The 15,395-nt window shown below is 47.8% G+C and overlaps 1 protein-coding gene across 1 annotated transcript in view; it reads left to right on the top strand.

Moving 5' to 3' along the window:
• The first annotated feature begins 321 nt into the window (after positions 1-321).
• Positions 322-15,395, top strand: part of LOC139229922 (leucine zipper putative tumor suppressor 3-like) — a 43,283-nt gene continuing 28,209 nt past the window's right edge. Inside the window, exon 1 of the mRNA XM_070861558.1 lies at positions 322-774. Within this exon, the coding sequence (XP_070717659.1) occupies positions 322-774 (453 nt within the window). The remainder of the gene's footprint in view (positions 775-15,395) is intronic.

Genomic DNA, 15,395 nt, shown 5'->3' with positions numbered 1-15,395 from the left:
TCTCTCTCCACAGATGCTGCCTGACCCGCTGAGATTTCCAGCAATTTCCGTTTGTATTATAGGACATTGAGAAGCCTACCTTTACATCCAGATCTGGCATATCTGGGTCCCGGCCTAGCTTGCGGCCTTCTCTGCTCGAATTATAGCAGGGGTGCGCTGGAAGGGCCGAGGATTTATTAATTGGGGGGGGGGGGGGGGGCTCCCATTGCCTTTTAAGGTTGTTAAATTGTCTGCTGCCCTTGCGACTGTGGGCCACTCACCCCGTTTCTCTTTACCTTTCAGTGCCACTGACTGATGCTGCTCCATTGTTCCTGAGTCAACATGGCGAAACTCCAAATGCTTTCGGCAGCCAGTGAGTCCGGTTACCACGGCTGTGAGACGTACCCTGCGTTTGCTCCCCGACCCGCTGATCCTGGCTACCCCCAGGGCACGATGGGAAGCGTTGGCAGCGGCGTCGCCAACGAGCAGGAGTTCGCGATGAAGAGCGTGAACAGCAACAACCGAGCGGCCCACGCAGGCCAGAACAGCAGCCGGCCGCTCGAAGGGCTGAGGAATGGCTACGCTTCCCGGGAATTCTCGAAGCGCTTCTCGGCTGACGACAAATGCTACAAGCCTGAGAAAATGTCCAATTCTTTGTACATTAATGGGGACCGTCGCATGGGAGACAGAACTAAAACTGACGTAACAAACAATAACGAGAGGAACATGCCTCCCCAGTACCGAGAACCAAGCAACCCTCCGAAGATACTGCCCGTTTCTGGCAAGCTAGAACAGGTAACTATTGTGCTCCGGACACAGATGAGGCTGCACACAGGGAGGTTAAAGTAACAGTGACCTCAGTCTTTAATAAGACACTCCAGAGTGAGGAACAGGCCTTAGGGCTTATATACAGTGCTCTCACGGGATGCTGGGATCCCTTGGGACTTCAGGGGATGAGCTCCCAAGTAGCGGGACATGGGGGTGCATGCTTTACAGATACACAACATCACTCCGCCCCCCAAAGTCAAAGTGAAAACTATTTACAAGGTGAGGCGGTCGGGAGTCTTCCTTTCCCTGGTGGACCGCCTCTGTACAAATGTCTGTTCTGTCTGTAGGAGATCGTTTATTATTCCTGTCTCATTACACAGGACCAGATCTAAGATAGCTTGCTCCCTTGTAGGTTCTGTAACATACTGTTCGAAGAAACAATCCCGTATGCATTCTATGAATTCCTCCTCCAGGCTACCCCGTGCGATTTGATTTGACCAATCGATATGTAGGTTAAAATCCCCCATGATTATTGCCATGATCTTGTTGAATGGCGGAGCAGGCTCGAGGGGCTAGATGGCCTACTCCTGTTCCTAATTCTTATGTTCTTATGTTCTTATGGCGTGTTGGCTGTGCCCTCGCTGGGCTGGCGTGTTGATGGCCCTGCAGGGCTGCTAGGTGAGCCTGGCCATGCTGGGCTGTTGGGCGTGATGGGTTCGATTTCCTGGTCCGGCGTGGTGTCGTTGATCCTTTGGGTGTGTGTTGTGGGCTCGAAAAAGGTGGTGTCTGCTGTGGATTGTTCAGGGCAGCCTCGTTTGGTCCAGGTGCTTTCTGCAAATTTGTCCATTGTTTAGTTTGACTACAAACACCCTAGTCTCTTCTTTAGCTATCACCGTGCCCACGATCCACTTGGGACCATGTCCATAGTTTAGCACATACACAGGGTCATTCAGATCAATTTCCTGTGACACAGTGGCGCGACCATCATTTACATTTTGTTGCTGCTGCCTGCTCTCTACCTGATCATGTAGGTTGGGGTGAACCAGCGAGAGTCTGGTTTTAAGTGTTCTTTTCATGAGTAGCACAGCCGGAGGCACCGCTGTGAGCGAGTGGGGTCTCGTGCGGTAGCTGAGCAGTACTCGGGACAGGCAGGTTTGGAGTGAGCCTTCTGTGACTCGTTTAAGGCTCTGTTTGATGGCTTGTACTGCCCGCTCTGTCTGCCGATTGGAGGCTGGTTTAAACGGGGCCAAGGTGACATGTTTGATCCCATTGCGGATCATGAATTCTTTAAATTCGGCACTGGTGAAACTTGACCCGTTGTCACTGACCAGTATGTCAGGCAGACCGTGGGTGGCAAACATGGCCCTCAGGCTTTCAATGGTGGCGGTGGCGGTGCTTCCCGACATTATTTCACATTCAATCCATTTTGAAAAAGCATCCACCACCACCAGGAACATTTTACCGAGAAACAGGCCCGCATAGTCGACATGGATCCTCGACCATGGTCTGGAGGGCCAGGACCACAAACTTAGTGGTGCCTCTCTGGGCACGTTGCTTAACTGAGCACATATGCTGCATTGCCGTACACAGGACTCTAAGTCAGAGTTGATACCGGGCCACCACACGTGGGATCTGGCTTCGCCTTCATCATTACTATACCCGGGTGTATGCTGTGGAGATCTGAGATGAACCTACCCCATGCCCTTTTTTGGTAGCACTACACGGTTACCCCACAACAGGCAGTCTGCCTGAATGGACAGCTCATCCTTTTGCCACTGGAATGGCTTGATTGGCTCTTGCATTTCAACGGGTTGCTGTCCTAGCTCCCATGCAGTACATAGTTTTTTACTAGGGACAGCAGAGGATCTTGGCTGGTCCAAGTCCTAATCTGGCGGGCCGTGACAGATGATTTATCATTTTCAAATGCTTCCATGACCATCAACAAGTCTGCGGGCTGCGCCACCATCAACAAGTTTGCAGGCTGCGCCATTTCCACAATGGTAGCCGACTGAGAGCATCCGCACAGTTCTCGGTGCCTGGCCTGTGGCGGATGGTATAGTTATACACTGATAGCGCGAGTGCCCACCTTTGTATGCGGGCTGAGGCATTAGTATTTATCCCCTTGTTTTCAGCGAACAGGGATGTGAGGGGCTTGTGATCGGTTTCTAGCTCAAATTTGAGGCCAAACAGGTACTGATACATTTTCTTTACCCCGAACACACACGCTAATGCCTTTTTCTCAATCATGCTGTCGGCCCTCCCGACCTTAGACAAGCTCCTGGAAGCATAGGCGACAGGTTGCAACTTCCCTGCAATGTTAGCTTGTTGTAATACACACTCGACTCCGTATAACAACGCATCACATGCTAGCACAAATCTTTTACACGGGTTATACAATATAAGCAGCTTGTTGGAGCATAAAATGCTTCTGGCTTTCTCAAAAGCAATTACTTGGCTTTTTCCCCACACCCAGTTCTCACCTTTGCGCAATAACACATGTAGGGGCTCTAAAAGGATGCTTAACCCCTATAGGAAGTTATCAAAATAGTTGAGGAGTCTCAGGAACGCCCGCCGCTCCGTGACGTTCTGTGGCCTGGGTGCATTCCTGATAGCCTCTGTCTTGGCGTCTGTGGGCAGAATGCCGTCCGCCACGATCTTTCTCCCCAAAAACTCCACTTCTGTTGCCATGAAGACGCATTTCGACCTCTTCAGCCGCAGTCCTACGCGATCCAGTCGCTGGAGGACCTCCTCTAGGTGACCAATATGTTGTCCTGAAAGACTACTGTGTATGGTACCGACTTGAGTACGCTCTCTATGTTTCTCTGGAAGATCGCTGCAGCCGACTGAATTCCAAACGGGCATCTGTTGTAGATGAACAGTCCCTTGTGCGTGTTGATGCAGGTGATGCCCTTCGAAAACTCCTCCAGCTCCTGCGTCATGTAGGCCGAAGTCAGGTCGAGCTTGGTGAACGTCTTGCCTCCAGCCAGCTTCGCAAATAGGTCGTCTGCCTTAGGTAGCGTGTATTGGTCCTGTAGAGAGAAACGATTAATAGTTACTTTATAATCGCCGCGAATCCTGACCATGCCATCACTTTTGAGTACTGGAACAATTGGGCTGGCCCACTCGCTGAATTCCACTGTCCAACTCGATTTCCACTCTCTCCCTCATCATGTGAGGTACCGCTCGTGCCTTGTGGTGAATGGGTCGTGCCTCTGGGACCAAGTGGATCCGCACCTTTGCCCCGGAAATGTTTCCAATGCCTGACTCAAAAAGGGAAGGAAATTTGTTAAGAACCTGGGTACATGAGGCCTCATCGACATGTGATAGCGCTCGGATGTCATCCCAGTTCCAGCGGATTTTGCCCAGCCAGCTCCTTCCAAGCAGTGTGGGGCCATCGCCCGGGACAATCCAGAGTGGCAGTTCATGCACCGTTCCCTCGTAGGTGACCTTGACCATGGCGCTGCCCAGGACAGTGATAAACTCTTTGGTGTACGTTCTCAGTTTCGTGTGGATGGGGCTCAGGGCTGGTCTGAATGCCTTGTCGCACCACAGTCTCTCAAATATCTTTTTACTCATGATGGATTGGCTAACGCCAGTGTCCAGTTCCATGGCTACGGGTAAGCCATTCAATTTTACGTTTAGCATTTTAGGTGGACATTTTGTCGAAAAGGTGTGCAACCCGTGTACTTCAGCATCTGCGTCCTCTCTCTGAGGCTCGAAATTGCTTTGATCACCATGGACTGATCTTCCTCTGCCACGTGGTGGTTAGCAGGTTTTGCAGAGCTTGCAGCTCGTCTGCAAGCTCATTGGAGGTGCCCCATTGTTCCACAGCTCTTGCAAACATACCCTTTGAAACGGCATGAATAGGCTGAATGGAAGCCTCCACAACGCCAACAAGGTGTGAATTACCTTGCATTCATCCTTTGTTGGGGACTCTGAGTCATTTGGATCACCTGAGGCCTGCTGGCAGTTGCAGACTCGTGGGTTCTGCCCTGTACATTTCTGCTCGCAAACACAGTTCCAGTTAATTTATGAACATTGCTAGCACTTGTGTGCTGAGAGATTTGTTTGGTGTTATCACTGGTGGACATAAACGCCTGTGCTATCGCAATGGCCTTACTGAGGGTCGGTGTCTCTACAGTCAAAAGTTTTCGTAGGATGGTCTCGTGGCCAATGCCTAGTACAAAAAAGCATCTGAGCATTTGCTTCAGGTAGCCATCAAACTCACATCCAGCAAGTCGCCTTAGCTCAGCGACGTAGCTCGCCTCTTCCTGACCTTCAGATCGCTGGCACGTGTAGAACCGATAACTCGCCATCAGCACGCTCTCCCTTGGGTTAAGATGCTCCCAAACCAGTGTACACAGCTCCTCATACGACTTATCTGTGGGTTGCACTGGAGCCAGAAGATTCTTCATGAGGCTGTAGGTCGGTGCCCCGCAGACCGTGAGGAGGACCACTCTCCCTTTTGCAGCGCTTCCTTCTCCATCCAGCTCCTTAGCTACAAAGTACTGGTCTAGCCGTTTGACATAGGCTTCCCAGTTCTCACCCACCGAGAACTTCTCCAGGATGCCCACAGTTTGCTGCATCTTTGCGTTGGATTCATATTCTCATCACCAGTTATTGTGTTCCTAACACAGATGAGGCTGCACACAGGGAGGTTAAAGTAACAGTGATCTCAGTCTTTAATAAGAACTCCAGAGTGAGGAACAGGCCTTGGGGGCCGGCTTATATACAGTGCTCCCAAAGTATGCTGGGGTCCATTGAGACTTCAGGGGATGAGCTCCCTGGTGGCGGAACATGGGAGTGCATGCTTTACAGATATACAACAGTAACAATGCAGGGTGAGATCATAGAAACATAGAAAATATGTGCAGGAGTAGGCCATTCGGCCCTTCGAGCCTGCACCATCATTCAATAAGATCATGGTTGATCATTCACCTTAGTACTCCTTTCCTGCTATTAGTATGAGGGAAAACATTGTTACACAGCAGCTCAGAAAAAAGATGCATTAGTCTATTGGAATAGATACCCACCCCCTCCAAAATGAATTAGAAGCCATTGATTCACTCAAGGGGCTGGATTTTAGGCTTTTCTATTTTCGGGGCGAAAATGGAGGCAGGGCAGGAAAGTTACCGGCCGGGAATAGTTTGCCCTTTGGTAAGGAAGTTTCGGCATCTGGGCCCTGCGTCAGATGGTGCAAAAATGGGAAACTCACGAACTAAAGTGCAAGGCCGTGTGCGTTCCAAGAGAGGATTTGGGGGCGGGCAGGAGTGGGGGCGGGGGGGGAGGAAACCTTAAAAAATAAACACGAAAACATTGCCCATGCCACCACAACACAAATCGCTAAAAGAACCACCGCCGGCTATGCTGGACCGCACTCATTTCCCAGGTGGTCATTGCTGGGCTCACTCGCGGGCGGACAGTCCGGGGAAAAGTCCAAGCTCGTGCCGGTGTCGCCACCAGAGGCGTTGCACACCCGCTGCAGCTCTTCCTGGCGGTGCTGCTCAGCACCGCCGCAAAACCGGACCGGAGGATGGCGAAGGGACGCTGGAGACCTGAACGCTGCTTTTCACGCCGCTCCGGGGCGAAACCCGGATCACTAAGGACCGGAAATTCTATGGTTAACACACTTTCCAAGCCCAAATCAGGAATAGGGTGAGCGCACGAATGAGTTCTGATATTTTCCTTGCAGCTGCTTAAAAATTCCTATTTATTTAATTACTTTTTCTTCTTAGTGTGGGTAACCCTGTAATTATTGCCCATCCCTAATGACTAAATGGCTTCCTAGGCCACTTTAGGAGTATCCAGTCAACCACATAGTGGAGTCGCAGCTAAGTCAGACCGCATCTGAGTATATCAGTGAACCAGTTGGGGTTTTTACAACAATTTGTCAGCTTTCATGGTTATTTTTCTGTTTTAAGTCCATAATTACCAGATTTATTGAATTCTATTTCATCACTCGGATTCTAAACTCACAACTTCTCGGTTTGTCGTCTCGTACCATAATTACTACACTGCCGTGCAACAAGAACTTGCATTTATATAGCACCTTTAACGTATTAAAATGTCGCATGCATCAATGGTGCATTATCAAACAAAATTTGACACCGAGCCACATCAGGAAATATTAGGTCAGGTGACCAAAAGCTTGGTCAAAGGGGTAGGTTTTAAGGAGTGTCCTAAAAGAGGGGAGAGAGGTAGAGAGGCTTAGAGAGGGAATTCCAGAGTTTGGGACCTAGACATCTGAAGGTACAGCCACCAATAGTGGGGAGAAAGGAATCGGGGGTGCACAAGAGAGTTAAAGTTGAAGGATTGCAGAGTTTTCGGTGGGTTGCAGGGCTGGAGGAGGTTACAGAGTTGGGAAAGATTACAGAGATAGGTACCTTGGCAACTGGCCAATGGAGTGAACATGATAAGGGAACTAAGGGGCTTTTTCTGAAGCAAAAATGAAGCCAGGATGAAGTCAACAGGTAGGATTGAGATTTATCCCAAACCAACGAGCTTTTCCTGTTCTTAAAAACGCCTGTGTTCTTCCAGAACACAGAAGAATTGAGAGTGGGGCATAATTTCTATTGAAAATCTATTAGCATCTGATTTAATTTTTAGAACTGTCTCAACAACCCAGTGACAATCTGGATTTAACCAGTCCAAATCCAGAATAGCAGCCCTAAAGGAGGAAAAGAGGGAAGTGATGTCATCGACCATAAGGGTATTGATTATTTGAATCCCATCATTAGATTACAGTCTTATAAAACCTTACCTTTACATTTATAACTAAAGGAATAGAAACATAGAAACATAGAAAATAGAATGGAATGGGGGCTGTGTGGTGCAGAGCCCGGCAATGTGTGTCCATCCCCGAAGCCGAGGTTTCATTCCAGCCCAGGCTGGTTGAATGAGATCGCCTGCCTGCTGGTCTAAGGAGACCAATACAAAATAAATGTAGGCAATCCCATTCCAGGAGGGAATGGGTCCAGAGCACAGAACTGACCATAATCTGGCAATAAATTGGCAATCTCACCTTAAGAGGCACATTTCTGGGGTGGGTAGAGGACCCTTGATGGTGCTATACAACAACAACAACAACTTGCATTTATATAGCACCTTTAATGTAATAAAACGTCCCAAGATGCTTCACTGGAGCGCAATCAGACAAAAATTAACACCGTGCCACATAAGGAGATATTAGGGCCGATGACCAAATGTTTGGTCAAAGAGGTAGGTTTTAAGGAGCGACTTAAAGGAGGAAAGAGAGATAGAGCGGTTTAGGGCGGGAATTCTAGAGCTTAGGGCCTCGGCAGCTTAAAGCACGGCCATCAATGGTGGAGTGATTAAAATCGGGGATGCTCAATAGAAGAATTAGAGCCGCGCAGGTATTTCGGAGGGCTGGAGGAGGTTATAGAGATAGGGAGGTGCGAGCCTATGGAGGGATTTGAAAACAAGGATGTAAATTTTAAAATCGAGTCATTGCTTAACTGAGAGCTAGTGTAGGTGAGCGAGCACAGGGGTGATGGGTGACCAGGACTTGGTGTGAGTTAGGACATGGGCAGCAGAGTTTTAGATTAACTTAAGTTTATGGAGGGTAGAAAATGGGTGGCCAGCCAGGAGTGTGTTGGAATAGTCAAGTCTAGAGGTAACAAAGGGGGAGAGTGACCACAACATGCATTAACAAATGGAAGTGGAAATAGGCGGTCTTAATGATGATGCAGATATGTGGCCTGACAAATGTATACCTGACCAGTGCTGACTCTGAGGCCGAGATTTTCCGAGGGGTCAGCAGGCGTGATCAGTGGTGGGTCAGGTGGGAAAGCGTGTTTTTCCCCAGCGGGTCCGTACCCCACTGTGAACCTGCACCACATGCCTTTACTAAATAGTGAGTCCGTGAGCACCGAGCAGACCTAACACGCAGCGGCACAGGAGCCAATTTAAATTATTAGTAGCTTGTTTACAGCCACTTAACAATAGTTTTAAGCTGACCTCTTGAATTTGACAGCTCGCCCACCGGTTTTATACAGTTAGTAGACCACATCTGTGAAGCTGAGGTCAGAGGTCAGTGGCCATTGAATCAGCTGATGAGCTGACAGCTTCAAATGTCAAGTAAAAGCTCCCACCTTACCTCAGCCATAAACTCGTCCTCACTGCATTTCCCCAACAGACTCACCAAGCTGCAAGTCTTTACACAAGTCTCCATCCAGTCTGACCTCATTACCTCTCTCACCATTAACAGATCGCTTCTGTCATCTCTAATTCACCTGCCATCTATTCCATCAGCATGAATGCCCTTTATACTCTCTCACCTTGGTCCTCAGAATCCCACCACAACCAGTCCCAACACCAGCATCACCAGGCACACCAGCAGCACCAACAACAACACCAATCTTCTCCGCAGTTAACTGATGCTGCACAGGACAGAGGCCGTCAGCACCCGACCATATTGCTGCCCGGGAGGCCAGGAATGACCTCACCATGGCCAGATTTACTTCACTTGATGCTGCACACCCTGGCTGCCACATGAGCTGACACCAACAACATAAAGCATTCCTACAATATCCAAGCCATTCCTTTAACACTCATCACCATTGCGGGGAGTACCATTATGTCTCTTCATTCACTGCAAGTCACTAAGCCACTTCTAAAGGTCGACACAAATCTGTCCAAGAATGCAAAGTGTTAAAAAAAAAAGCTTTCAATATTTGACACCACATTAACATAAACTTTACATGGACATTACATATAAGACCCAAGTGCCTACCCTTGTGTGTTGTTAGTTGTTATGATTGCACTAGGATGAGGGTGACTAGTGAGATGGGGGATGTGATAAAAGATAAAGGGATGGGTGGAGGTGCAAGGTAAGTTGGTGTGAGTAAGGATGTGAACGAGTAGGCTAGGGCAGGCAGAGTGATAGGGATGTGATGAGTGGCTCAGTAGAATGAGGTTGAGTGTGGCTTTGTACTAACATTTCGTGATCTACTGAGATCATTGAAAGCCAGCTCCTCGTGACGACATCTCTGCTTGTGCCCTCTTCTGCAATGTGCAAGTAGGCTGTGTTGGTGTCCTGTGGAGGTCTCTTCCACCCATTGGAAGGGAAGAGGACCTCCCTGCATGTTGTGACTCCCTCCATAAGCATATGGAAGGAGTCATGGAAGAGCTTGGGTGCAGCCCTGCACCTCTGTGCAGTGCTTGACAGTGTTTGCAGCACCTCAATGCTGTAGAACACTGACAGCACAACTGTCAAAATACATTTGGGCATGCTCCCTTTAAGGAAATCGGCTGATGATGCATCAAATGATGTCACCAGACCCGCTTCCTCTAATTGGCTGGGAAACACGCTGGGCAGGCCTAACAAGCCCAATCAAGGGAAATCCATTTTGGACAACGGGCTAGAGCCAAGAGCGAGGCCGGGACCCGCCACTGACGTCACCCACTACGGACCCATCGGGGACAGCAAAAGCGCGGCGTGGGTGTTTGAAATGGAAGGTCTTCCAGACCCTTGTATTTAAACCGCACACCTTGCTAAGTGTCAAAATGTCAACAAAAAAACAGAATTTTCTATTTATTTTCTTCCTGTTTTGTTCTGTTGCTCTGGTGGTGGTTTTCCAATGTTGTTTGTAAATAGCACCTTGTGACAGAAGTGAAGGGTTATTACTGATTTTACGCTGTGATATTTGAAGGTGTGACAGGGCTGCAGATTGCCTGGTGGTTTGCAAGAAGATTGGTTGTCTAGTGTATCTTATAAAGACCGTAATGGGTGTGAGCTTCGGGTGACAATGCAGCGTTGGAGGAGGAGCGGGAGTCCGGGGCAGGCCCATAAAAGGCCCAGCAGTCATCGAGGAGGGAGCAACAGTGTCAGAGGAGGAGTGGGAGTCCGGGGCAGGCCCATAAAAGGCCCAGCAGTCATTGAGGAGGGATCAGCAGAATCAGAGGAGGAGCAGGCGTCCGGGGGAGGCCCATAAAAGGCCCAGCAGTTGTCGAGGAGGGAGCGGCAGCATCGGAGCAGGAGCCAGCTGGTGCAGCTGCAGCAGGGAGAGAAGGCAAAAAAGAAGTAAAAAGAAATCGAAGTGTGACGTCACAGCCAAGGGGGTAAGTGATTGGTGAGTAGGTTTTCTTCTTTTTCTTTTCCTTTATCAGTAAGAAACCTTTGGCATTGTTGCCAAATTAAATTAATTTAAGGGTTAAGTCATGGCAGGAGAGCCCAGACACGCATCATGCTCCTCTTGTGCCATGTGGAAAGCCAGAGACGCTTCCAGTGTCCCTGACGACTACATGTGCAGGAAGTGTATCCAGCTGCAGCTCCTGACAGACCGCATTGTGGCACTGGAGCTGTGCATGGATTCATTTTGGAGCATCCGTGATGCTGAGGATGTCATGAATAGCATGTAAAGTGAGTTACATAGAAACATAGAAACTAGGTGCAGGAGTAGGCCATTCGGCCCTTCAAGCCTGCACCGCCATTCAATGAGTTCATGACTGAACATAGCTGGTCACACCGCATATAAAGGTTACTCAGGAAGATAAGGAATGGGTGATCATCAGGCATAGCAGCGGAAGGAAGGTAGTGCAGGGGTCCCCTGCGATCTTCCCCCTCCAAAACAGGTACACCACCTTGGGTGCTGTTGGGGGGAATGACTCATCAGGGGAGGGCAGCAGCAGCCAAGTTCAAGGCACCGTGGGTGGCTCTGCTGCATAGGAGGACAGGAAAAAAAGTGGGAGAGCTGTAGTGGTAGGGGATTCTATTGTAAGAGGAATAGATAGACGTTTCTGCGGCCGTAATCGAGACTCCAGGATGATATGGTGCCTCCCTGGTGCAAGGGTCAAGGATGTCTCGGAGCAGCTGCAGGATATTTTGGAGGTGGAGGGTGAACAGCCAATTGTCCTGGTGCATATAGGTACCAACGATATAGGTAAAAAAATGGGATGAGGTCCTACAAGCTGAATTTAGGGAGCTAGGAGCTAAATTAAAAAGTAGGTCCTCAAAGGTAGTAATCTCAGGATTGCAACCAGTGCCACGTGCTAGTCAGAGTAGGAATTTCAGGATAGCTCAGATGAATACGTGGCTTGAGGAGTGGTGCAGAAGGGAGGGATTCAAATTCCTGGGACATTGGAACCGGTTCTGGGGGAGGTGGGACCAGTACAAACCGGACGGTCTGCACCTGGGCAGGACTGGAACCAATGTCCTCGGGGGAGTGTTTGCTAGTGCTGTTGGGGAGGGCTTAAACTAATATGGCAGAGGGATAGGAACCTATACAGGGAGACAGAGGGAAGTCGAATGGGGGCAGAAGCAAAAGATAGAAATAAGAAAAGTAAAAGCGGAGGGCAGAGAAACTCAGGGCAAAAATCAAAAAAGGCCACATTATAGCAAAATTCTAAAGGGGCAATGTGTGATAAAAAGACAAGCCTGAAGGCTCTGTGCCTCAATGCGAGGAGTATTCGTAATAGGGTGGACGAATTAACTGCGCAGGTAGCAATTAACGAATATGATATAATTGGCATCACGGGGACATGGCTCCAGGGTGACCAAGGCTGGAAACTCAACATCCAGGGGTATTCAACATTCAGGAAGGATAGACAGAAAGGAAAAGAAGGTGGGGTAGCATTGCTGGTTAAAGCAGAAATTAATGCAGTAGTAAGGAAGGACATTAGCTTGGATGATGTGGAATCTGTATGGGTAGAGCTGCGGAATACCAAAGGACAGAAAACGCTGGTGGGAGTTGTGTACAGACCATCAAACAGTAGTAGTGAGGTTGGGTACAGCATCAACAAGAAATTATGGATGCGTGAAACAAAGGTACAGCAGTTATCATGGGCGACTTTAATCTACATATAGATTGGACTAACCATATTGGTAGCAATACGATGGTGGAGGATTTCCTGGAGTGTATTAGGGATGGTTTTCGAGAACAATATGTCGAGGAACCAACTAGACGGCTGGCCATCCTAGACTGGGTAATGTATAATGAGAAAAGACTAATTAGCAATCTTGTTGTGCGATGCCACTTGGGGAAGAGTGACCAAAATATGGTAGAATTCTTTATTAAGATGGGGAGTAACATAGTTAATTCAGAGACTAGGATCCTAAACTTAAGGAAAGGTAACTTCGATGGTATGAGACGTGATTTGGCTAGAATAGACTGCCGAATGATATTTAAAGGGTTGACGGTGGATAGGCAATGGCAAACATTTAAAGATCACATTGATGAACTTCAACAATTGTACATCCCTGTCTGGAGTAAAAGTAAAACGGGGAAGGTGGCTCAACCGTGGCTAATAAGGGAAATTAAGGGTAGTGTTAAATCCAAGGAAGAGGCATATAAATTGGCCAGAAAAAGCAGCAAACCTGAGGACTGGGAGAAATTTAAAATTCAGCAGAGGAGGACAAAGGGTTTAATTAGGAAGGGGAAAATAGAGAATGAGAGGAAGCTTACTGGGAACATAAAGTTCTCCCACTTACCAAACTCTTACCTTTGCACTCTGACCTGCCGCTGCACTCCACATAATGTGGATAAATGTGAGGTTATCCAATTTGTTGGCAAAAACACGAAGGCAGAATATTATCTGAATGGCGGCAGATTAGGAAAAGGGGAGGTGCAGCGAGACCTGGGTATCATGGTTCATCAGTCATTAAAAGTTGGCATGCAGATACAGCAGGCGGTGAAGAAGGCAAATGGCATGTTGGCCTTCATAGCTAAGGGATTTGAGTATAGGAGCAGGGAGGTCTTACTGTAATTGTTCAGGTCCTTGGTGAGGCCTCACCTGGAATATTGTGTTCAGTTTTGGTCTCCTAATCTGAGGAAAGATATTCTTGCTATTGAGGGAATGCAGCGAAGGTTCACCAGATTCCCAGGATGGCGGGACTGACACATGAGGAGAGACTGGATCGACTGGGCCTGTATTCACTGGAGTTTAGAAGGATGAGAGGGGATCTTATAGAAACATATAAAATTCCGACGGGACTGGACAGGTTAGATGCAGGAAGAATGTTCCCGATGTTGGGAAAGGCCAGAACAGAGGACACAGTCTAAGGATAAGGGGTAAGCCATTTAGGACTGAGATGAGGAGAAACTTCTTCACTCAATGTTGTTAACCTGTGGAATTCCCTGCCGCAGAGAGTTGTTGATGCCAGTTCATTGGATATATTCAAGAGGGAGTTAGATATGACCCTTATGGTTAAAGGAATCAAGGAGTATGGAGAGAAAGCAGGAAAGGGGTACTGAGGAGAATGATCAGCCATGATCTTCTTGCATGGTGGTGCAGGCTCGAAGGGCCGAATGGCCTACTCCTGCACATATTTTCTATGTTTCTATGTGAAAGCAAAATGTGAACAGGTTAGAACAAGTCTTTGAACTGTCAAACCAACAACTTTGAAATCACTGTTTAGATTCTTTTATATAACATGAGCCATTTCTTATATAGAGGCTTTATGCCGATTTGGCTCCATTTTACTGTCAATAGCAGCTGCCAGTACATACATCAAAAAAAGGAGAATATTTTAGGAACAGGAAGAGGCCCAATAAGCCTGTTCGGTTTCAATAGAGCAACTACAGGCCTGATTCAAATTTGAACAGTGGATAACTGGAGTAAGTTATCAACCATCCAATCAATCAAAATACTCTGCTGTGCTTTAAGGTGTTGGTTGTTGCTGAAGTGTGTTTTTTAAAACAAAACGTTTTTGGTCCACTGACTCAAAGTGATTATTCAAGGGAATTCGGGTCATTTCATGGTAGGTTAATTTTGAGTTCCAAGTATTCTTGAATTCCTCTGGTGCATGAACCCTCAATCAGAATGGCATTAATGAGGTAATGCTGTAGTTGACATGTGTCCATAGCAGGGGACTTTCCATTCCTTTTGAGCAAATTAGGGGGAAAAAAAAAGTCAGGTTCCTGATTTTGGAGCGGAGTTCACAGCAAGGTTTGTGGTTCCAGCAAGAGGTCCACGAAGGAACCGTGGCTCCCAACGTCTCATTGGAATGCAAAGTGGAGATAAGGAAAAGTGGAGGGCAGAGAATCAAAGGCAAAAATCAAAAAGGGTCACATGACAACATAATTCTAAAAGGACAAAGAGTGTTAAAATAACAAGCCTGAAGGCTCTGTGCCTCAATGTGGGGAGCATTCGTAATAAGGTGGATGAATTGACTGTTAACGGATATGATGTAATTTGGATTACAGAGACATGGCTCCAGGGTAACCAAGGCTGGGAACTCAACATCCAGGGTTATTCAATATTCAGGAAGGATAGACAGAAAGGAAAAGGAGGTGGGGTAGTGTTGCTGGTTAAAGAGGAGATCAACGCAATAGTAAGGAAGGGCATTAGCTTGGATGATGTGGAATCTGTATGGGTAGAGCTGCGGAACACCAAAGGGCAGAAAACGCTAGTGGGAGTTGTGTACAGACCACCAAACAGTAGTAGTGAGGTTGGGGATGGCATCAAACAGGAAATTAGGGATGCATGCAATAAAGGTACAGCAGTTATCATGGGTGACTTTAATCTACATATAGATTGGGCTAACCAAACTGGTAGCAATACAATGGAGGAGGATTTCCTGGAATGTGTAAGGAATGGTTTTCTAGACCAATATGTCGAGGAACCAACTAGAGAGCTGTCCATCCTAGACTGGGTGTTGTGTAATGAGAGAGGATTAATTAGCAATCTGG

The sequence above is a fragment of the Pristiophorus japonicus genome, chromosome 2, assembly GCF_044704955.1.
Source record: "Pristiophorus japonicus isolate sPriJap1 chromosome 2, sPriJap1.hap1, whole genome shotgun sequence".
Taxonomy (NCBI): domain Eukaryota; kingdom Metazoa; phylum Chordata; class Chondrichthyes; family Pristiophoridae; genus Pristiophorus; species Pristiophorus japonicus.
This window is presented reverse-complemented; position numbering and strand designations above follow the sequence as displayed.